The 24,698-nt window shown below is 44.0% G+C and overlaps 1 protein-coding gene across 1 annotated transcript in view; it reads left to right on the top strand.

Moving 5' to 3' along the window:
* KCNJ6 (potassium inwardly rectifying channel subfamily J member 6) overlaps positions 1 to 24,698 on the top strand; it is a 320,189-nt gene that overhangs the window by 69,944 nt on the left and 225,547 nt on the right. The window contains exon 2 of the mRNA XM_043474728.1: positions 16,365 to 16,416. Coding sequence (XP_043330663.1) covers positions 16,392 to 16,416 — 25 coding nt within the window. The 5' untranslated portion in view covers positions 16,365 to 16,391. The remainder of the gene's footprint in view (positions 1 to 16,364; positions 16,417 to 24,698) is intronic.

Below are 24,698 nucleotides of genomic sequence, written 5' to 3'. Positions count from 1 at the left end.
GAAGTGACTTAGCAGCAGCAGCAGCATAGCTAGGTACAAAATTTTTGCCTCACTTTCTTTTCCTAAGAGCATCACCTTATTCCATTGTCTTCTGAACATTTCTGGACACTGAATGTTTCCAGAGAGAAATTTAAAGACAGTTGTGTTTTCCCCCTTTCTCAACGTGTTCCTTGTACTTTGATGCCTGCAGAGTTATCTCCTTTTCTTTGAAGTCCAGTCCCTATATCAGAATTTGTATCAATGTCCTTGAATTTTCTTCCTTCTCTGAGAAGAGCATAGTATTTCCTATCAAAGTCAAGCATTGAACTTTACCTATAATTTTTCTTAAATGATTAGTTCAAGTATTTTTTCTGTTGATTTATTCTTTTTTCTTCTCCAAGGACTCAAATTATATATTGAGCCATCTTTGTCTTTTATGCCTATCAAATTCTATTCAATCCCTTTTTAAAACTCTTATTTATTTTGTTTTTGCTTTTGCTCTATTTTCTCAAGTCTGTGCTTCATGTCTCTGATTGTATTTTTATTGGTGTCTTTTCTCTTTTGTCCAAATCCAGTGTGCCTTTTATTATTATATTCACTTTACTTTTCTCATCTAGGTCATATTTAATTTTATTCTGTTGTTCTGTCATTTCCTTTTACACCTCGGGAGTCTCTGCTTTTAGTTCTTAAAATACTGAAGTTAGTTCTCACCAGTTCTTCGAGTGTATGGGGAATCATTTTGTTGTATTTTCCATCTATTCTGTTACAAAATGTTTCCTTGTGTTTTTCCTCAAGAGCCTCTAGTGTGTCTCTTTTTAAAACAGATTCTCTGCTCGTTTTCTCTTGAATGCAGGGCATTCTCCCCTGGATCAGCTATCTGTGAAAGGACGGTCTTGAGAGAAGCCACAAAAGGGCTGATAATTAGCAGGGAGTCTCCAGTTCAAAGCGAGGCTCTTATACTGGATTCTGTAAGAGGGTTAATCCTTAAATCACTACAGCTAAGAAAGATTGGCAGACCCAGAGCGGCTAACCATCACCGCTCCTCCACTCAGCAACCCAGGGGGACTGCCTCTTAGAGATCTGAGCATCTTCTCATTCCTTTCTGCTTCCTGTGTCCCTTCTGCGGCATCCCACATGGTCCAGGGAGGCTCCCACAGGCCTACATCTTCATCTTGTTGTCCTAAACATTGGACGCTCCTCGGGGTGAAGAAGACTGTGCCCTGCTGGTTCCGCCATGGTCTCCAGTGTCCAACAGTCACCCTCTCTCACCGACAGGCTTCATCCTGATCCAGTTCCTGCTGCCTCTTGTTCACATCCTTCTTTACATATAGTTTGGGTCTCTAGATATTTCCTAGTTTCACCAACAATAAAACTCTATCTTGTTTCTGTGTCTCTCTGCCATGTTTTGAAGGCGACAGAGAAGCCCTCTCATTACCATCATAAAATTGGGTAACTCCATGAATAATGGTTTAAATAAAAACTTATTCTTTGCTTCTGCCCCTAGAGGGTTTCAATTCAATAGGTATGCAATGGACCACCGTCATCTCCAGGCTTAGAAAGAGCTCACAGGCAACAAACATGAAGCATTTAGGATGCTACTCAGAGGACTGACTGACGAATCATATTAAAATGACCACAAACCAGAAGGAAATCAAGTAACCATCATATTTACCCATATCAGCACCCTAGCCACACACCTCCCCCAAGGCAGAGATCCTTGATCAGACCTAAGAATGAAGAGAGATGGCTTATCTGGCTGACCATGCTGGGTTTTCCCAATTTTTTTTTTAATTTTGAAATATTTTGGACCAACACAAATGTCGCAAGAGTGATCCAGTACACACACACCCTTGACCTCTTCACCTTTCACATTTGCCTTATTTGTGGATTCTCTTTCTCTCTTTTGGACCATTTGAGAATTGGCTGTAGATGTCAAGATCCTTCGCCCCCAAGTATTTAAGCATGACTCTCCTGGGAGCAAGGACATTCTCCCCATTGACCTGAGGTCCGCCTGCTCTACAGGTTCTCTAGCTCATCTACGTAGAGACAGGGAGCCAGGATCAGAGAGGGTGAATTCCAACACAGAAGCCAGCAGCACCAAATCACCCTGAGTTAGAACACGAAAGGAGGGCTTAGGGAGAGGACAGAGGGCAAGAAAGATGATAGCATGATCTCCGGAAGATAGGGTCCCAGTCACAAGAAGAAGCAAAATGTTGAAGCTGGTTGCTGCTTTAAGTTGAGTAATTCTATCCCAACCCCCAGCCCAGGGAATAAGGTCCAGCCAATGCCACAGCATGGTATAGAACTGCCTCGGTGATATTTAGAAAGCAGACTTATGTGATTTTAAAACCTAAAGAGCTTCAAAAATTAGGTTTCGACACCCCCACCCGCCATGCTTCTGGCCATGGCTCCGTGACTGATGAAGAAAGCAAACACCATCTGTCCAGTGCCAAGTCCCACAGAGGATCCAGTCTTAGGAATGAATTTTTGCCTTGAGCTCCCGGAATCCTACCTCCAGCCCTCCCTCTTGCCTTCTGCTGTCCTCTGGGGCAGGGAGCCTGAACAGCTGCTGCCTGTCAAAAACTGAGGCTCCTGGCAGTGCTTGACCTAACTGCCCACCTTGTAACTAATGGTGACAGGAGTCATTTTTCTTTTCTTGTGGCTAAATATCAAACAATTGGGAGTGACCGAATTGTCAGGGGGAAGCCCTTAGTGTGAATCCGTGGCTTTGAGAAAGACTCACTATGATTGGCCAAGACTGGGCTTCATAGTCCATCAGCCCTGAGATGGCCATGTGAACACAATGCATAATTATGCAATGACCAGTCCATAGGGAGAGAGGGTCCCCAGCAGATGCAGTCACTCTTGACTTTTGCATTTTGAATTGGAAATTTACAGTTGAATTTTTAGGCCCCGTAAGGTGTAAAGGAACGTATTTTTCTGCTCCATTTAATTATTTTGTCTCAAAATGGCCTAACCTGCACAAAAGATGCAAACCCATTTTCCGTGACATGGGCGAGGAACCTCAGCCATTCTCTTCTCTCCTCTGCTTTTGTATGGAAAGGTCCCAGGGACAGTCAGGACAGAATAAATGGAGGGAATGATAATTTTCCAAAAGGAGAGAGATGGTTCCATTAGAGAGGCTTCGGAGAATGAAAATTCCATTTCTCTCTTTCCTTTAAAGCTCTGAAACATGAAAGCCTCTAGCCCACTCCAAAATCTTTCCATTAACTACATCTTCACTGCAGCACTTAGAATGAGAGCTAGCCTAAGTGGCAGAAGGAGAAGGAGGTGGCACAAAAAAGGAAAATAGAAAAGAAAGTTTCTTCTTGTGGCCAGGACCCTTTCTGCTGGAGATGATGCTATCATCTTTCTTGCCTTCTGTCCTCATGCATTAAACTTAAAAAAAAAAAATCTTTATTTTTCTCTGTTTCTTTCCTGGTATACACTCTGTGGGCACCTGGAAAGCATGTACCTCCTGCTGCTGTTAGGTAGAATACTCTATGAATGTTGATGAGATCCTCTTGGTTGAAGGTGTTGCTGAGTTCCTCTCTATTTCTGTTGATTTTCTCTCTAGTTGTCCTAACAATTATTAAGAGAGGGGTGTTGAAGTTTTCAACTATACTTGTGGGTGTGCCCATTCACCCTTCCAGTTCTATCAGTTTCTGCCTTACATATTTTGCTTCTCTGTTGTTTGGTGCACATATATGCATTTAAGATTGCTGCATGTTCTGGGCTGGTTGACCCTTTGTCATTACAGAAGACTTCTCTTCATCTCTGGCATTTTCTTTGCTTTGGAGTCTATTCTGTATGCTAATAAAGCCATACCTGCTTTCTTTTCATTCATGTCAGTGTGGCATATCTTTTTCCACCCTTTTACTTTCAACCTACCTTTACCATCACAGGAATTACAGTCTATCATATTTACCTCGACATTTGCTCTTGTTTCTCATTTTACAGTGTTCCAAAAATCCTTCTTTTATCATTTTTTCTTTGTTTAGATAGCTTCCTCTCACCATTCTTTGAGAGTGGGTCTGCTGTTGACAACCTTTGTTTTTCATCAGCTAAAAATGGTTTGATTTCTTCTTCATTCATGAAGGATTTTTTTTTACTGGTATAGAATTCTGGATTTGTGATTCTTTTCTCTCAGTAACTGAAAAGCACTGGCCTACTTCCTTCTGCCCGCCCTGCTTTCTGATGAGAAATTCACTGTTGTTTGAATTCTTTTTCCCCTGAAGTATTATGTCATTTCTCTGGATGTCCTCAAGATTTTCTCTAGCTTTTAGAAGTTTGATTATGACATGTCTTTGTGTAGGGTTCTTTGGATTTACCTCATATGGGATTCAGTGAACTTCTTGAATTAATACTTTTTTTAATTTGGGAAGATTTGAATACTCTTTCAGTCCCTGCCTCCTTCTCCTCTTCCTCTGGTACTCAACAACATTAGTGTTAGATCTTCATTACAGACCCACACGTTCCCAAGGGTCTGTTGATTCCTTTTTCATTCTATTTTCTCTCTCTTGTTCTTGTTGATATCTTTTTCAGCCTGTTTTCTCTCTATTGTTCTTATTGAGTAATTTAATTTATTCTCTCTTCAACTTCACTTTTACTTTCGTCCATCCCCTCCACTCTACTGCTGAGTCCACTCATGGACCTTTCTTTCTCCAGTATTTGTAATTTTTAGTTCTAGCATTTCCATGTGGCTTTTCTCTACACTTGCTACACTTTTTTCTGACACCTTTTTTTTTGCTGAGACTTTTAAAACATGTGTTTCATCGCATTTATAATTGCTTGTTGAAGCATTTGTATTAAATGCTTTAAAATTTTCAGATAATTCTAAAATCTGTGTCATGTCAACATCAACGACTGTCTTCTTCTCATTCAGTTTGAGCTCTTTCTCTTCCTTGTGGGGACAAGGGAGTTTTTTAATTGAAACCTAGATGTTTTTGAGCATTACGTTGCTAGCATGTGGAATGCTAGACGTTGGGAAGATTATGAGACATATAAGGATTATAAGACTATGGATCTTATTTAAATCTCATATCACAGCAGCTCTCTTCTGACCCCACACTTGTGGTGAGGGGGTGAGGGGTTCCTTCTGATTACTACCGATGTGATGTCAGTGTCCCTTGATGTAAGATGAGAGAGGATCTTTGTTACCACTGGGTGGGAGTGATAACCCCCTGGATAAGAGGAGTACCTCACTGATGCTTCCCATGTGGTCTTTGCTGCTCTTTGTTGAAGTGGCAACGTTGCTGATGAGTAGCAGTAAAGTGGAAGTCCTGGTTCTGAGTAAGATTCTTCCAATGCTACCCTCCTGGGGATGGGGAGGGAAGCTTCATTACCGCTGAGTCTGGGGAGAAGTCCAGGCTCCCCATGAGGTCTCTGAGTGGAGGCAGCTATTACCCCCTCAGCCAGGATGAAAATCTGGGCCCCTCCCTCTGTTTTCTCTGATAGCATCCTGGCAGGAGGTTTGGGTGCCCTGCTACAGACTGGCAAGCATAAGAGTCGAGGCTACCCACTCATCCTTTGCTCTAGGGTGAGGTTGCACTTTTTTTGGTGTAGTTTTGGCTTGGAGTAGAGAAGTTATCATCTAAAAGTTTTCTGTCTTTCTAAGCTACCTCTTTCTTAGTACTTGGCTAGAGAGGGCAGACTTTTCCTGGGGCATTTCTTTCTGTATCCATTGACATGTCCATCTTGCCAGCTTCTCTAGTATCCAGTCTGGGATAGAAGAAGCAAAAAGGAAGACATAAAAACCACAACAAAAGCAGGGAACTCACCACCATCGTTCTTCAGGCTCAGAGTTTCCGGCTACTCTGCCACGCTTTGTCCACTTTGTATGCTTGCTGTGTGTATGTATACAGGCAGACCTCCTTTTATCATGCTTCACTCTACTGCACTTAGCCAACACTGCGTGTTTTACAAATTGAAGGTCTGGGGCAACGTTGCATCAAGCAAGTCTCTTGGTACCATTTTTTTCAATAGCATTTACTCACTTCTTGTTCCTATGTCAGAATTCTCCATGTCAGAATTTTGCTAAGTCTCACCATATTTCAAACCCTCTACAAGCAAAAAGTTTACAACTCACTGAAGGCTCAGATGACAGTTAGCATTTTTTTAGCAAAAAAAAAAAGGGTTTTTTAAATTTAAATATTGCCTGATGCTATTGCACACCTAATAGACTATAGCATAGCATAAACATAGCTTTTATATGCACTGGGAATCCAGAAACCGTGTGTGACTCACTTTATCATGATATTTACTTTACTGAGGTGGTCTGGAACCTAGCCCACAATATCTCTGAGGTATGATTGTAATGTTCATGGTTTTCTAGTTGTACATAGTGGGAGGAATAGAAAAAAGTACATCTATGCCATTTTCCCAGAAGCTGAAATGGGAGATTAGTTGTAAATAGAGAGAAAAGAGAAAGTGGGACAAAGAACAAAAGACAAAGTCTTATGGAAATGGCGCTTTCTTGCTTCCCTTTCTTCTCAGAGATGTGTGCTGCTAAGAATGAGCTGTGAGGTACCCAGTGAAGGGGTCACCTTCTCTCCCTTCCCTCCTCTGCCCAAACAGAAGTTCAAGCTGCAAATGCGGCAAGAAGCACATAAAATGAAATTATTTTTATCAGTAAATGTTCCTCATTCTCCAGTCCAGTAAATGTCACATTTGGTTATGAAATTGAATTTTGCAAAATAACATTTTTTAAATACTCCTCCGACTTAGTCTCTTGGTATTGACACAGATGAGAGATGGAAGGATTTCATCTCCTTGTCCCTAACATCCTCTCTCACGCATGCATAAGTAACAGGATGATTTCTGATGGCTGGAATAGCTAGAGCTCTCCAGTTCCTCTGTGACCCAGTTCAGCAGGGATGACCTCTGTTTTGAAAACCACCATCCACACCACTTCTCTGGGCACCAACAGTGCCCAAGAGTGGCCTGGCTTGGGAAGGAGCTGTTACTGTGCTCCACTAGCTTCCCCATCTCATTGGGGCATTTCCACATGGGTTATCCAATATCGGGCAGCCCAGTCTGAAGTTTCACCCTGGGATTAACCTTCTTGGAAAAAAAAAAAAAAAAACACTAGATCATGGGCCTCTCAAAGGCTGTCCATGATCATCCCTCACAAAACTGAACCATAAATGAATGAATGAATGGAAGAATAGACAAATAATGAAATCCCTTGCTCTCCATTGCAACCTAGGCATTTCTTGAGGCAGAACATGGACAAATTGCCTCATGACAACACAGCCCAGCCCTAGTGAAGAAGCTAGCTCATCCCTGCCAATGGAAAGTATAGGCAGAAGTTAAAAGGCAGGGGAGTTGCGAGCTCTGAGCAATTGTTTTCTCTGCGTAATTTATTTTCCCCCTTGAACTATAACCACATCTTTGAAACAATTTCAGAAGGGCTCTAAAATTCACTCATTGCATCATTCTATTGCATTACTTCCTAGAGCAGAAATCCTTCTGGAACATTCTGGACAAATGACGAGCCAGCCTCCCATGTGAGGAAACTCACAACTGCTCCTGGAAACTTTACTCGTTCTATTCATTCTTTTTTTAAGTAATTTCATTGGAGTATCATTGCTTTAGCAATGTTGTGTCTGTCTCCACTGCACAGTAAAGAGAACGATCTATATGTATACATATGCATCTCCTCTTTTTGGGATTTCCTCCCCATTTAGGTCACCACAGGGCACTGAGCAGAGCTCCCTGTGCTATTCTCATTAGCTATCTATTTTATTTGTTTTTATTCAATTGTTAAGTCATATCCAACTCTTTGCAGCCTCATGGACTGCAGCACAGCAGGCTTCTCTGTCCTTCACTGACTCCCAGAGCTTGCTCAGACCCATGTCCATTGAGTCGGTGATGCCATCCAGCCATCTCATCCTCTGTCGTCCCCTTCTCCTCCTGCCCTCAATCTTTCCCAGCATCAGGGTCTTTTCCAGTGAGTCAGCTCTTTGCATCAGGTGGCCAAAGTATTGGAGCTTCAGTTTCAGCATCAGTCCTTCCAATGAACATCCAGGACTGATCTCCTTTAGGATGGTCTGGTTGGATCTCCTTGAAGTCCAAGGGACTCTCAAGAGTCTTCTCCAACACCACAGTTCAAAATCATCGATTCTTTGGTGCTCAGCCATCTTTATGGTCCAGCTCTCACATCTGTACATGACTACTTGAAAAACCATAGCTTTAACTATACAGACTTTTGTTGTCAATAAAGTGATGTCTGATTTTTAATACACCATCTAGGTTGGTCATATCTTTTCTTTCAAGGAGTAAGCATTTTTTAACTTCATGGCTGCAGTCACTATCCACAGTGATTTTGGAGCCCAAAAAAATAGTCTGTCACTGTTTTCATTTTTCCCCATCTACTTTCCCCATCTACTTGGCTTCCCTGGTGGTTCAGCTGGTAAAGAATCTGCCTGTGATGCAGGAGACCCCAGTTCAATTCCTGGGTCGGGAAGATCCCCTGGAGAAGGAAAAGGCTACCCACTCCAGTATTCTGGCCCAGAGCATTCCATGGACTGTATAGTCCATGGGGTCACAAAAAGTTGGACACCACTGAGCAACTTTCACTTTCACTTGCCATGAAGTGATGGGACCGGATGCCGTGATCTTAGGCTTTTGAATATTGAGTTTTAAGCCAGCTTTTTCACTCTCCTCTTTCACCTTCCTCAAGAGGTTCTTTAGTTCCTCTTTGCTTTTGTACATAGTATCAATTGTGTATATATGTCAATCCCAATCTCCCAATTCCTCCCACCTGCCTTTCCCCCTTGGTATCCATATTCATTCTTTATTTTCCTTTGGGGATTTTGCTTTCTCTTCTTTGGAAACAAAGAGATGAATTCTTTTGAGTTCTCCAGTTGTTCCTGATGCTGTCATCACTGTTGCCTCTGGAAGTCATGCCAGAAGTATGTGCAGGTGCTGGGGCTCAGAGAGAATGGTCACTAGAAAAGTAGTAGCCAGGGATACTGTCAAACAGGAAGTCAAATTTGAACCCATCCTCAAAGACAAGGAGACGTGAACTGTGCAGGCAAAGAAGGCAAGAGGAGGGATGGAACAATGCAACGCGTCCAGGCGCCAAAAAGGGGTCATTTGGCAGGAACGTAGTTTAGGAGCAAAGAATGACAGGAAATGGGCCTGAAGAGCCCTGTGGACACTTTCCAGCTCTCTGAGGAAAGTGTTCTGACTTAACCATGAAACAGGGCAGAGCCAGGAAGGCAAGGGCAGCTACGGGAGGACTCACTGTGCTCAGAACCTGCGTTGTGGGCCAAAGGAAAATGGAAAAGAAGGGACATCATTACAAGCTCTTTTCCCTTTCCTCTTGTGAACAAGGAGAGTTTAGCAAAACCAGTGCCTCTGATGAAGCTGAGTGGAGGAGGCATGGGCCCCTGTAAGGTCTTGGGTTCCTGGAAGATAGCTCTGGAGACAACTAGAGCTTCAGAGAAACGCTGGCCCAGAAGGGAGGCAATAGATGGAGTGAGATGAAGCCAAAAGGGAATTGCAGGCTGCTTCCAAGATTCAGCACACCGCTGCTGAGTTCTGGGGAGCTGCGGTGAGCCTCACAAAGTTGTGTCCTGGGACAGGCATGCCGCCTGGGGTTGGTGGCATGAGAACCGGCTCTGCGTGTTTCAGTTGCCCCCATCTCCTCAAGGCCTCTCTGCAGTTGAGCTCAGCGTTCTTTTTAAAGGGAACGTCTTGATGTGATGAGAGCGATGCTGCTTGTCCTATATTTTATGATATTTCCAGGAGCTCTAGGAAAAGAGGGATGAGTCACTCATCAATATTCCAGGAAATCAGCCACACTGGGCATCCTGAGAACTTGCTGGGATGTTGGTGCAGGAAGTCTGGAGTGTCACTAGCCTACAGGGTTTTTCAAGCAGAGGAGGATACACGCAGAGGTCTAGAGAAACTCTACAGCCGTGTGGTCCAGCAGTTTTCTGACGCAGCCCCACCACCTGCCCCTATTGGCAGGTGAAGCTCAGGTGCTCCACATGCTTCCAGCAAAGGACACAGGGTGATATTCCAAATCCTTTCCTCCCACCTGAGACTCACCCTGGAGCACAGGCGAATAGAGGTGATATGAATACAAGCACAACCTTGAGTTCATTTATTTTTATAAGTCATCCTAATACCTCCGTGCAGGAGATCCCTCCCAAGTCTGGTCAACACAGCTGCAGGGACGCATCCTGGGAGCCCTGCAGGAGGACCTGTACTCAAGGGGCTTGGAAAGGGTGTCTCGGAGAGATAGGGTCTCACCTTGTGCAAAGGAGGCCGTGTCACCAAATGCATCCTGCATGCCCTGCCCAGGAAGAATTTCATCTCCTCCTTCAAACACACCCCTGCCAATTATTTTCTTTACCCCAAATCCTTTAGCTCTTTAGATCACCTTAGGAGTCCTTCAGCAAGTAAAGCAAGGATAAAAACTAACTAACCTAGGGACTTCCAGTGTGCAAGTTCGATCCCTGATTGGGGAACTATGATCCCACATGCAACAGGGTGACTACTGAGCCCCCATACTTGCAGCTGCTGGGCCCCCATGCTCTGGAGTCCAAGAGCCTCAACTAGAGAGAAGGCCACATGCTGTAGCGAAAATCCCACATGTGGCAGCTAAGACCCAGTGCAACTAAAAATTTTTTTAAAAAGAAAAATACCTAACTGTCCTACATAAAATTATACCGCATTCTAAGGGGCAAGTTTTCAGTTCTTCAAGCCCCCTTTTTCCTTGGCTGCTAAGAAAGAGTTCTCCGGGTTTCCCCAAGGTGCCCACACTGGTTCAGGCCTTGGCCCCCTGCCTCCTCCTCCCACACATCACCGCGTCTCCAGCCCAGGTCTCCCTCCGGAGCGACTCAGCCCTGCCTCCGCAATCTGCACACTGGACACCCTCATCTTCTAAGCTGGCTTCTGCCCCTCTTCTCACCCTTGGCCTCGGGGACCTGCTGCTCCCCAAGTACCAAGGTCCCCACCTCTGCTTCTCTACCTGGAATATTTGGTCTTGTTCCTCCCTCCCCCATCACCCTTCTACCTTTATTTTTTTTTTTTCCCAGCCATACTGTGCTGCTTGCTTGTGAGATCTTAGTTCTCCAAAGGGATTGAACCCAGGCCCTCAGCAGTGAATGCACAGAGTCCTAACCACTGACCCACCAGGGAATTCTGTCTTCAGTCCTCCTTGACACAATGAAGCTCTTCCTCTGTGAGCCTGCTCTGGCTCTGTGAGTTTGAACTTTTGGGTTTGACACCCAACTCCACCTCTTCGAAGCTCTGTGACCTGGGCAGTTTGGTGACCCTGTCTGTGCCTGGATGGCTCCATCCCCAGAGTGGAGGTTAAAGCGTTTCCATCACAGAGTCATGGTGGGAATTAAAAGAACTAGTCTAGCAATGCCCTTGACATAGTCCCAGGGCATAATAAGTGTGAAATAAATGGGAGGGGTTCCTATGGTATTCTCGCAAACCATAGCTGCATGCTGGCTACTCATTTCCATGAGTTTTCCATTAGGCAAAAAAGTTAATCAGTGATTCTTAAATCTTAAGGCCAATGATATTTTTCAGTAGCAACTCAAGGCAACATATGGCACCCCATTAGAAGAACACTCATTTGATGGGCTATCTGAGGACGTGGCATTTTCCCTTTAAATCAATCCTCCAGTGACCTGCTGTGGCGTCATGTCAGGGAAGTGGAAAAGGGAAGCTGCAGGTGGGGGCAATAGCTGGCACATTTGCAGAGAACCCTATGGATAAGGTGGGAGACGTGTGGCCCCAGTTTTAACCTAGAGGTGAGGTCTCCAGTGAGGATAGGAGCTCATAAAATAATTATCGTTTCCCACTTTATACAAATGTTCCTTTAAGCGGTTGCAACTTCTAAAAAAAAAAATCAGTTTTCTGATGAATATAAGCACACATTTTTAGAGAGATAAAAATACCCAAAATGCAAATATGACTGGTTTGAAATATATCAACTCTGATGAGTTTCCCCCTCATCCTGAAAAACCTACTTCTGGGTTCCAGAAAGTAAGACAGCCGCTCTGCTCAACATGCAGACCTCACTCAGCAGCACCAGCTCCTGCCCTCCGTATTCGAGGGAGCCCCATGAAGTGGAGAATCCCCTCCTCCAGCCACGCTAAGACTTGGCACTCATCAATCAACCCCACCCCAACCCACACCACACACACAGTGCCTCGGTCGTAGCTTTGAGTTACAGTCAAATTCTGTTATATTGCTGTTGTTCAGTCACCAAGTTGTGTCTGACTCTTTGCAACCCCACGGACTGCAGCACACCAGGCTTCCCTGGCCTTCACCATCTCCCAGAGTTTACTCAAACTCACGTCCATTGAGTTGGTGATGTTATCTAACCATCTCATCTTCCGCCATCCCCTTTTCCTTCTTTTCTCAATCTTTCCCAGCATCAAGGTCTTTTACAATGGGTTGGCCTTTCCCAACAAGTGGCCAGAATACTGGAACGTCAGCTTCAGCATCAGTCCTTCCAATGAAAATGCAGGACTGATTTCCTTTAGGACTGACTGGTTTGTAAATTACAAGCTCTGTAATAAATGCCCTCTTTAAAAATCCCTCTGTCATTTCAGACAGAGGGAAGTATTTATCTGGCATGGTTCTGGTTGGAAGCCACATTCACCCCAGCTGAAATAGAAGTATGGGTATAAATCACACACACACACACACACACATGCACACATCTGAGCAAACTGCTGAGCTTTTTATTTATATTCCGGGTATGGTAGAGAGAATACAGGCAGACGGTAAGAAAAGTAAATACCCACTGGCCCTGAGAGTCAATGCTCCGGCCCAAAGAGTTTGGTGCGATTTTAACAAGACACTAGGGATTTTTTTCAGCATCCTTGAGCATGTTTTGTTCAAACATGTCATCATGATTCGCCAAAACTCTAAATGTTTCTGTTATTCCATTAAATATATGACAACGCAATTGTAAGTGGAGTTTGTCTTAGAGCAAAAGAACCCAGCTCATCCAAGAAGTGTGTCAAGGTTCTGGGACTTTGTAGTCTGGTGGAGGGTGCTGAAAGCAGGGTATGAGGTGCATGGGCAGCAGCTGTGGATACTTATATGAGTAGTTTCCTGGGAGCCAGGCAGCCTTGGGTCTTATGAGCTTCAGGGAAAACTGCTCTGTTGTTTTTGGGACAAATGCCAGAGATCAGTATTTGTTTCAGTTTCATCAAGTGCATCACTGTGGGGTTGGACTTGATGATCTTTAAAAGAATGTCTTCCAGATTTAACATGTTATCATTCCAAATCTCTTCCCATTGTAAATCCGATAACCAGCAAGTTTATTTTGGAGGAAGCTCTTGGCTTTAGAAAAAGGAGGAGAATTTGCTCAAATGAAATGTAAATCCTTTATCGAGTATACATGCCGTGTAATTGCAAACCTCAACTTCTGATAATGAGGAAAGGACATAAGGAGTTTAAAGACATCTCTTAGGATGATTAAACTACTTACATAGAAACATGTCATGATTTCCACCATAAATTATGATAAGATGAGTCAAACTGAGAGGGCTAAATTTAGAATTTTTAAGGGCCCCCTCCCCTTGTCGATGTCAGAAGTTTCCATTTAACTACAGGGAAAAGAAAAATGCTGATCTAGGCAGTATTTGATTTCTCCAGGATATCCAACACATCTATATAAAAATAGCTGCAAGGACCGCCCACCGGCAAGATTGGGGTGCAAAAGGTGGGGGGTTCATTAGAGATAACACAGTGATACATGCACAGGAAGACAGACAAACCCAGCAGGGTTTTGTGAGGATCTAATGCCTGGAGTCTGAGTGCCAGGGGTTTGGGGAGTCTCATCCCTGGGACCATTAGGAGAGGGCCAAGTTGAATAGGTCAGTGATGCAGAGTAAGACTTGATGGGCACAGAGATTAAAGGGAAAACCAGTTACAGAACAGGATATAAGGAGAAATGGTGTAACCAGGGGTGGTGGGGTGGGGCAAACCAGCAGAAGAACTAAGCTAGGAGGTGAAGTGGAGAGTCAGAGCGAGCACAGACAGAACAAGGGCCCTGCAGGTGAAGGATGAGTGTCACTGAGTTCTCACAGTGGACTTGCATCGATGCGTCAACTGCCATCAACCGCTAGGATAGACTCACCTTTGAAGCAGCCTCTGTGCACGCCCCTGTGAGCCCGCGCTGCTGAGACAAGGTCCTGACTGCCTTGCTTGTCTGTCTCTGCTACTCAATACTCCTAGCCTCTCCAATAGCTATGTCAGTTCTTTCCATCTTGATATAAACCACGTGGCGGGCTAACCATCACAGGTTAATGCCTCGACAGCAGGATGGTAGACTGCGGTTTCTCAGCTCTCCTTCTGGTCTCAAGGGCAAGTATCAGTTTAAGGAAGAGGCAGTGCCTGGGTTTCACTGCTGTGAATGCAGGGCTTATGAAAATCAAGCGTACTTGGGATGTGCAAAGTTGTTTATTGACACTCAAAGCAGACCCTTTGAATTTGGGAATAGTGGCTCTGGAAGAATGAATAATAGTGCTATGAACTGAATTTCAATATTCAAGCCATGACCCATTGGCTCAAGTCCTAGCCAAGTAACTGCGAAGAGTTCAGCGTTAAACTGCGGCACTCAGGAAAAATAAATGCCACCTTGGACTTCTAAGAAGCAGAATGTTGATGGCATAGGGCCTGGAGGACTGCTCCACGACAGGGTGGGTGATGTGCCTACTCCATGTGAAGGCATACTATGGTCCTTCGTAAATAGACGATCAGAGAAATAACAATGACATTCTAAAAGCACAAGAGACAACTTTTTGCCTTTTGGCAAAGATTTGGGGGGAGGGTAGTGCTAATGCCACTGGCAAGCTAACAAATATGCGCAAATGTTTTTGAACATAATCAGAGTCAGCATTTGTGGGGGACAAATTGGGCTACAAGTGTCAAAATTCTTAATAGTCATACTCTTAACCCTATCATACCAAACCCTAATATTTATCCTCAATGTTGACAGGACAAGGGCACAAATACATAAGTTCAAGAACATTCATCACAGTGTTTTATAAAATAGTGATAATTTGAACCAAATTCAGTGGAATCTAGGTAAGGAAATTATGGTGTAATTCATGATGAATGCTATGCAGTCACTAAAAAATGATGTATTCTACCTTTATTGACATAAAAAGTGTATGATACTGTGTTAAGTGAGAGTAGCTTCCAACATTGTATGTATAGTATAGATATTTCTATTCATAAAAGCAAGATTCTATTTCCATATCTGTATATTTTTACAGGTATAGAAACTGGAATAGTAAGTTTTCGCCAAAATACTACAGTGGTTTTCTCTGTGGATCGGCCTTATGAGAGAATTCTATTTTTTTATTTATAATTTTTCAATATAGTCTGAGTTTTTAAGTAATGAGTATGTATAAGTTTCATCATCAGAAAAAAATAAGGCTGCAAAAAAGAAGAAAATAATAGCAGCTACTACACATGTTAGGAATCTAAGGAAATTAAAGAAATTTAACAGAAATTTCAAAAAAGAGAACCATTATTCTTAATGGTCCAAAGTAATCTCCTAATTAGAACAGATTCATGGCTAGTGAATAAAATAGTAGACTCAGCGGGTAAAGAACCCACGTGCTATTGCAGGAGACATAAGAGAGGCAGGTTCGATCCCTGGATCAGGAAGATCCCCTGGAGGAGGAAATGGCAACCCACTCCAGTATTCCTGCCTGAGAAATCCCATGGACAGAGGAACCTGGTGGGCTACAGTCCAGGGAGTCAGAGCAACAAAGCATGCATGCATGCATGCATACCAGATTTTCAAAATTTATGTATGAGCATTCTGGTTCTCAAATTCAGTGGGTTGTACCCTACATCCCAGTCGAAACAAAATGTTTTCAGTCCAAAATAGATAGGGTCATAAACCCATCAAAACTGATGTGTTGCAAAAAAAATAACTCCAAGAATTCAAAAAAAGACAAAGACAAATGTGTAAGCAGATTTACTTAGCTTTTAGGAAAAAAAGAAACCAAATGACTGCAAAAATACCAGCTCCAAAAATACCAAAAAAGCTCCCACAGGAGAAAATAGAGAGTGAAAGATTGGCATATGGATGTCAAAACTCCAGTGTCAAAGAGGTTTTGAAAATTGGCCATGCGTCACCAATTATATATATCCAAGATCATTTCCAAGAGCACTAGTGAGTTTTTTAGGATCATAAAAAGCTCTTGTCAGTGACTGGCTGATCATGAAGCAATAATGTGAGTTTTAAAAACTCATTTCATCTTTGGTGACCAAATTCTAACAGAAGAGAAAGGGGGTGAGAAAAAGAGCTGTTGTTACAGACCCACTGTGTTGGTTCATATTTAAGATGTGCTTTATATATAATTATCTTTTCTTCTCACCCCCAGGAAAAGCACAAAGAGGAAATTTCAGCGATGGCCAAGTTAACAGAATCCATGAGTGAGTAACTTGAAATTTATTCTTCACCTTTGGTTTTGAATGGAAAACTACAGAATACTGCAAAAAATAACATCCCCTTGTGATTATCCTGTTTATCTTTCACTCTTGTCATAGCTAAGGTCTATTTAACACAGATCATATTGTGTTAATGTTATATCATGCTTATTCAAAATTCATCTTTCACGAGGTCCAATTCTGTACTGAAATGGTCACCTAATGTTTGGAGCTAAAGAATCAGAATGGATTTTATTTGTAACACTGCACTGGGCATTGAGACCTAAAATAATTTTAAGCTGACTTTTAAGAGGTTTAGGCAAAATCTAAAGCTGAAGATTTGTGTGCAGATATTCCATAGGCTGTATAATCTAAAGAGAGCAAAAATGGTTTATTGTTATTAGACCTGTTAGGTGGTTCAGAAATTTCAGAGAAAACTATTAACCAGTGGAGTACTTGAGATGTAGGCAGTTGCAATGATTTAGGTTTCAGATCCATCCGCATTAAGCCCTTAAGCAAAATAAACAGGATACATGAAGTGTTTTGAAGAGAACAGAAAAAAATTAATTATAATAAATCCTGCAAACTGAGAAATGCAATTTCCTGTGTTGACATTTAAATACTGAAGTCCATATGGATTTGAAATAAACAGACTACGCAGACTTTTCCCCTTGGAAAGGTACTTTTCCCTGGTGATAGATTTCACATCTAAAGTGGCAAGGGAAGCTTGCAAACACCTCTCCATTATCCTCAAGGCCATAAACACCTACTTAGAAGTGGCCAGCAAATTAACCATGGATCTGGCCCACGTTTAACTGCCCCTCTGCCTCCTCCTGCTACTATTCCTCAAATCCCGAGACAAATTAATACAACTGTCCTCCTACAACACAGAAAATGAACCCTTATCTCTGAAGGTTCTGACTCCAAAGAAAGGGAGCGTTACAAGATTCTGTGCATCACACTTCTTTAATTCCTGACCCCAAACCTCTGCCTAATCACACCATGTAGACGATAGCTCTTAGGGACTAAGTGAAGAACAGGATGCTTCTCTTTACACGCCTCTTTTCCTCTCTTCCTTCTGTGTAGCCCCTGCCTTTCCTCCATCCACCATTCTCTCTGCCTCTAGCCTTGCAGACATAGAGATGTTCAGAGAACTTACCACTTGATTCAAAGAACACCACCCTGGATCTCTGTCAGGGAGAGGACCTTGAGAAGGTGTCCTTCTCAGACCTAGAATGAAACAGTGAGGGTACTAGGACCACCGTGAAACTGACATGCCAGGGCTGTCAAAATATGGAGTGAGACTGTGACACTCCAAGTAATTCACCATCCAGAGCACATCCACAGACTTAGTTCTCATCTCCAAGTCCAAAGTCATCAACACAAAAGGCACAGATTCTCTGAATGCTAGAGAGACCAACAGCTGGAACCTAGCATCATTGTCCAGGGATGGAGTCTGGGGTGTATGGTGCATTAAACCAAACAGTATCTCATGTGAATTGTGATGCTAACAGGTTTTATGATGAAGATCTTATTAGAACCTGATATTCTAGTTCAGTGAATATTTTTTAACTTACCTAACTAACTTGTAAACCATTAAAGGCCCTATAAGAGATCTATTGGTCAGTATTTCTGATAAAGGTATTTCATTTTTCCACTCTATTGGATTCAGATGGATTTAAATTAGAGCCCTCCCGGGACCCTCCCTGATGTGTTGGTTTTGGGTTTCATGTTTGCCTCTGCAATTATTCTAGTGACTTTGATCTCTGCACCCACTGGCTTAAGAGAATGACACCAAAATTTAATTCCAGACCCTCGGGTAGATAAAAGTGCATAGCCATTCTTCTAGAATTTGCTCTGTCTTTTTAAAAATCACATATATATGCTCAATGCACAAAGGAAATTTAAAGTTTGAAGACAGACCTTGGAGACACATCCAACATTTCAGTTGGATATGCACACACACATGCACGCATGCATGCTCAGTTGTGTCTGATTCTTTGTGACCCCCAGGACTGTAGCCTTTCTGGTTCCTATGTTCATGGAATTTTCCAGGCAAGAATATTGGAAAGGGTTGCCATTTCCTTTTCCCATAAAATATATAAGATGTACTATTACTCTCTGAGGTGCTCACTATGGAAGTTAATCATGTGGTCAACACTAACAAATGTTTCACCAAAATGAAATTCCTGAATAATGTCATATACAACCTTATGTTTATTCTACATAGGAAAACTTCCTGCTAGGAAATGAATACATACTTATGGAAGGAGAGTGTATCTGTAGGCTAAGGGAAGAATTAACATTTAACTGTTGCTGTTATTCGGTCGTTTAGTCATGTCCAACTCTTTGGGACCCCATGAACTGCGGCACGCCAGGCTTCCCTATCCTTCACTATCTCCCATAGCTTGCTCAAACTCATGTCCATTGAGCTGGTGATGCCATCCAACCATCTCATCCTCTGTTATTCCCTTCTCCTCCTGCCCTCAATCTTTCCAAGCATCAGGGTCTTTTCCAATGAATCAGTTCTTTGCATCAGGTGGCCAAAGTACTGGAGCTTCAGCTTCATCATCAGTCCTTCCAATGAATGTTCAGGGTTGATTTCCTTTAGGATTCACTGGCTTGATCACCGTGCTGTCCATGGGATTCTCAAGAGTCTTCTCCACACCACAATTCAAAAGCATCAGTTCTTTGATACTCAGCCTTCTTTATGGTCCAACTCTCACATCCATACATGACGAGTGGAAAAACCATAGCTTTGACTAGACCTTTGTTGTCAAAGTAATGTCTTTGCTTTTTCATATACTGTTTAGGTTTGTAATAGCTTTTCTTCCAAGGGAGCAAGTGATTTTTTAATTTCATGGCTGCAGTCACCGTCCACAGTGATTTAATTACTGCAAAATAAATTTGATGGGAACATCAAATCCATGACCACCAGGGAAAAGAGACAAAAACAGAACCATGAGTGCCGAGGACACAGCACACTGAAGGGGTTTCCTGAGCCAGGGAACATTTTGCTTGTTAAACTGCCAAGTGAAAGCCATCTGGTTGCTAGAACATCCCTGTGTTTAACTAGAACTAGAGGGTGCTTCTTCTCCAGTCCCGTTGGGGTTCACATGCTTATGATGGCTATGCAAGTGCCCTCATGAGGATAGGGGTCTCTTCTTCATCTTCTAAAGCAGGACAGGGAGTATTTCTTTCACTTGCCATTAATCAACCATCCCCTCCCCCCCCCCCAAAAAAAAAAACAGTACTCATCACTTTTTAAAATAGCAAGCAAGGGACACAAAAATATTAACAGGTTTTTAAATGTTTAATGGAAAATGGGCTTCCCTCATAGCTCAGTTGGCAAAGAATCTGCCTGCCATGCAGAAAACCCAGGTTCAGTCTCTGGGTCAGGAAGATCCCCTGGAGAAAGAAATGGCAACCCACCCCAGTATTCTTGCCTGGAGAATCCCATGAACAAAGGAGCCTGGTGGGCTATAGTCCAAGGGGTCACAAAAGTCAGACACGACTTAGCAACTAAACCACCACCAATGAAAAAACAACTTGAATAAATACATGACAATACTTCAAAATATATTTGTCACATTGTTGAACTGAAGAGGGGATATGATAAGAAAAAATAGAGAAAGGGAGAAAAAACATAAAATATAAGAAAATGCACATGAAAGAAATATAAGAGGAAATATATATATACATGAAAGTGAAAGTCACTCAGTCATGTCTGACTTTTTGCAACCCCATGGACTATACAACCTATGGAATTCTCCAGGCCAGAATACGAGAGTAGGTAGCCTTTCCCTTCTCCAGAGGATCTTCCCAACCCAGGGATTGAACTCAGGTCTCCCGCATTGCAGGCAGATTCTTTACCAGCTGAGCCACCAGGGAAGCCCAAGAACACTGGAATGGGTAGCCTATTCCTTCTCCAGGGGATCTTCCTGACCCAGGAATCAAACCGGGGTCTTCTGTATTGCAGACGGATTCTTTACTAACTGAGCTACCAGGGAAGCACATATATATAATGTGTGTGTGTGTGTATATATATATATAAAACCCAGAAAAAGAGGTGATAAAGAGGAAAGAGACAAAATCAGGGGCAAAGACAAGAAGAGAAAGAGAAAGGAGCCAAGCAGATATATTGACAAGGAGGTTCAGGAGGTTAAAATTCATACACTGCCTACATGGGTTCATTGGCTGTGACTTTGAACGTTTCAAAGGCTATTGATTTTTACCACTGCCCTTTGACATTTTAATGTCTGTTAGCATCTGTTAGAAGTGGATATTCTCATACTTCAACCGCCAGAAACCCTGTTCCAAATGGGGCAGCAGAAAATCCCAGATTAGAGGAAGTTACACTGAACTTGGCCATCAGGAGCCCAGATTTTACTACCCACCCATGAATGAAACCGAGCTGAAAGCCTGATCCAAGTGGAAACTCCCAACCTTGCCTATAAATAGGCACACGGCAACCCCACAAGGAAACCAAATCCCATGCTTGCTGTCATCAGAGGTGACACTGAGGCTCTCTCCTGGCCTCTGGAATCTAAGTCAGACAGTGACAAATTGGAGGTGTTGAAAGACGTGCAGACAGGCTGGGGGCTGTGCAATCGTGATCCTTAAGGGTGCCTTTGTAGGTCATTCATATATAAATTTTCTGTAGGTAATTCTCTTCGGGGTTGTTAATTGCCAGTATGCCTCCCCCATCCTTGGGAATATGTCAGACACAGCCACGGGAAGTCTCACCACGTGGGTCCACTAACAATGTGGATTGTAATGAAATGTCTGGTCCTGCAAGCAGTGATAGAGTTGCCAGGGCGGGACAGGTAGAGATGCTTGGCCGGGACACCTTCTCCAGGCTTCAGGGCCCCTTTCCAAGCCCCACTCCCATCCCGAGTGCTCTGCCTAAATTCCTGGAGCCCCACTTTTGCAGCTTTCTCCACATCAGGCACAGGTACAGAGCACATCCCTGCATCAGTAGGTGGTCCTCGGGGCCGGCCACGGTGCACTCAGAATCACAGCGGGAGGAGTTGACTTCTGTGGTTTTCCATTGCCTTCCGTCCAGCCTCTATAGGGGATGTTGAGCCCCAGAGCACCCTTTCTGGTCCTCCCCACGAGCCATCCTACCCAGGCTGCGCCCCCCATCATCCCTGCGGTCATCGCAACTATAACCCACCTGCAGAGCAAAGAGCTCCCCATCACTATCTTCAGATAAACAGCAGAGTGGCCGCTGTACCCCGAGTTGCTCCAGGGCGATCATCTCCCAGTCAGGACCGGGGTGAGCGAACCACAGTCCCTCCCACTGCCCGCAGACACGGGCCTGTTTCCCGAGACACTTAGAGATCTTGGCTGCCTGCTTGAATGAAGAGGGAATCCCTCCTCCTGCCATGAAAGAAATCATTCAAATTTAGCCCAGACTCCAAGCGTGCTCATGTCAAATGAAATGAAGAGCGAGAACCAATTACAGCCACTGCATATTAAATTAGCTTCATTAAAGCACAGTGTTTTTAATTATTCATTCTCTCCTGAGAATGAGCTGCTCTGATCACTCCAGCATTGTGTTAAGCCCTGGAAGGACAAGGAAACGGGGCCCTTGCTCACAGCACGTGCAGTGTTTGGGCTGAAGGAGGCAGAGACCAACCGGTACCTCATGGAGAATGAGGGTCTTGCAGGGGGGGCTTGGCAAGCACCGAGGTTTGAGGCCACTGCTGTGTGCGGGGATTTCCCACATAGCTCAGTCAGTAGAGAATCTGCCTGCAAGGCAGGAGACCCAGGTTCGATTCCTGGGTCAGGAAGATCCCCTGGAGAAGGAAATGGCAACCCACTCCAGGATTCTTGCCTGGGAAATCCCACAGACAGAGGAGCCTGGCAGGCTACAGTCCATGGTGTCGCAAGAGTCAGACATGACTTGGTGACTAAACCACCACCAGCTGTGTGCAGGCATCATATAGGCACCCAAAGAATATGCAGGCTTCAGGACTTCCCTGGGGGTCCAGCAGTTAAGAATCCGCCTTCTAAAGCAGGGAATGCGGGTTCTATCCCAGGGAACTAAGATTCCCACATGCCAGGGTGCAATGAGCCCAAGCACCCAACCAAGACCCAGCACAGCCAAAAATAAATCAAAACAACAACAGCAAATGGATGTATGGGTTTCGCCAGGCAGTTAGTGGGAAAGTGAGTGCCCACACCCAGCACCCAGGGTCCAGCTCAGGAAAGCAAGAGAGTGGCTAGCTTTAGGGAGAGCCAGCACTGATGGAACAGCCGTGAGGAGTCAGGGCATCGAGACAGCTGATGGCTGGGCACCCAGGCAGGAGTCAGGTCATAAAAAGGCGAGTCCAAAGCTTGGATTTTTTTTTTCCCATGGGCGACAGGGAAGAACTTAAGCGCAGCAAAAGAGCTAAGAGGGGAAAGATAGTCCGGGATCTGAGAGCCAAGAGCCAGGATGGGTCCAGAGGAAACCAGAAGAGTCCTCAAGGGCAGGGATGACCATCACCTTGGCTCCGGAACTGGCCCATAAAAGAAGAAGCTCAAGTGGGAGCCGCAGGAGCCCAGGAGAGCAGGCAACGAGATTCTCCGCAGGAGCACGTTTGTCCCGGAGCACTGGGGTCCTGAGGCAGGAGGAAGGAGACAGTCCCCTTTTGTATCAACCCCCTGGCCCTGCACTGCTTGCTCTGCTGTTGAAAGCCCCCTGTATCCCCATTGGGAAATGCCCACCCACCCTCTCAAAGGCACTATTGCCCACATCTGCCCCAAGCCCTCTTCGTCAGGCTGTAGGATTTCAACACAAGGCACCAATTTCGCCAACCCCTCCACAGTGGAAAGGGCTTCCCAGGGGGCTCGGGGTAAAGAATCCAGCTGTCAAAGCAGGAAATGCAGGTTTGATCGCTGGGTAGGGAAGACCCCCTGGAGGAGGAAATGGCAACACCCTCCAGTATTCTTGCCTGGGAAATCCCACAGACAGAGAAGCCTGGTGGGCTACAGTCCTTGGGGTCGAAAAAAGAGTCAGACATGACTTAGTGTTTGCAACAGCAAACAACAACCCCAATGGAAAAGGACAATGTCGCAGTCCAGGCAGAGGTGGGTACCCAGATATTGGTCTCTGTTCCTGGTTGGTAAGAGACCCCATAGCTGGACTGGGTGTAGGATGCTGGAGGGCATTTAGGACAGGGCAGAGCTATTCTTTGCATTAAGGCTATCGGGGAGAGAAATGACCCTCTCTCCTCAGGGACTAAAGCTGCATCAGACCCATCAGATGGTGCTTTGTAAAATGTATCTTCTCCTTCCCAGTAAAACTCAACACTTTCAATATGGAAATCTGCCTCTCACACTCACACTCTCCCAGGTCGTCACAGAATCATCACAAAAGTAACACGACTTGATTTTTAAAGATTATACTCCATTTATAGTTATTATAAAGTACCTGTTCTATTCCCTACAGCCTTTAAAAATTGTGAATCCCTGTACTGTTCACATGTATTTATATCATGATATACATCAACTCTCAGTTCAGTTCAATTGCTCAGTCATGTATGACTCTTTGTGACCCCATGGGCTGCAGCACGCTAGGCCTCCCTGTCCATCACCGTCTCCCAGAGCTTGCTCAAACTCACGTCCATCGAGCCAGTGATGCCATCCAACCATCTCATCCTCTGTCATCCCCTTCTCCTCCTGCCTTCAATCTTTCCCAGCATCAAGGTCTTTTCAAATGAGTCAGCTCTTTGCATCTGGTGGTCAAAGTATCAGAGTTTCAGCTTCAGCATCAGTCCTTCCAATGAATATTCAAGACCGACTTCCTTTAGGATGGACTGGTTGGATCTCTTTGCAGTCCAAGGGACTCTCAAGAGTCTTCTCCAACACTACAGTTCAAAAGCATCAATTCTTCGGCACTCAGCCTTCTTTATGGTCCAACTCTCACATCCATACATGACTACTGGGAAAACCATAGCCTTGACTAGATGGGCCTTTGTTGGCAAAGTAATGTCTCTGCTTTTTAATAAGCTGTCTAGTTTGGTCATAGCTTTTCTTCCAAGGAGCAAGCATCTTTTAATTTCATGGCTGCAGTCCCCATCTGCAATGATTTTGGAACCCCCAAAAACTAAAGTCAGCCACTGCTTCCACTCTTTCCCCATCTATTTGCCATGAAGTGATGGGACCAGATGCCATGATCTTAGTTTTCTGAATGTTGAGTTTTAAGCCAACTTTTTCACTCTCCTCTTTCACTTTCATCAAGAGGCTCTTTTGTTCTTCTTTACTTTCTGCCATAACAGTAATGTCATCTGTATACCTGA

The sequence above is a fragment of the Cervus canadensis genome, chromosome 7 (genome assembly GCF_019320065.1).
Source record: "Cervus canadensis isolate Bull #8, Minnesota chromosome 7, ASM1932006v1, whole genome shotgun sequence".
Taxonomy (NCBI): domain Eukaryota; kingdom Metazoa; phylum Chordata; class Mammalia; order Artiodactyla; family Cervidae; genus Cervus; species Cervus canadensis.
The sequence above is the reverse complement of the archived record's forward strand: the minus strand, read 5'-3'. Positions and strand labels throughout refer to the sequence as shown.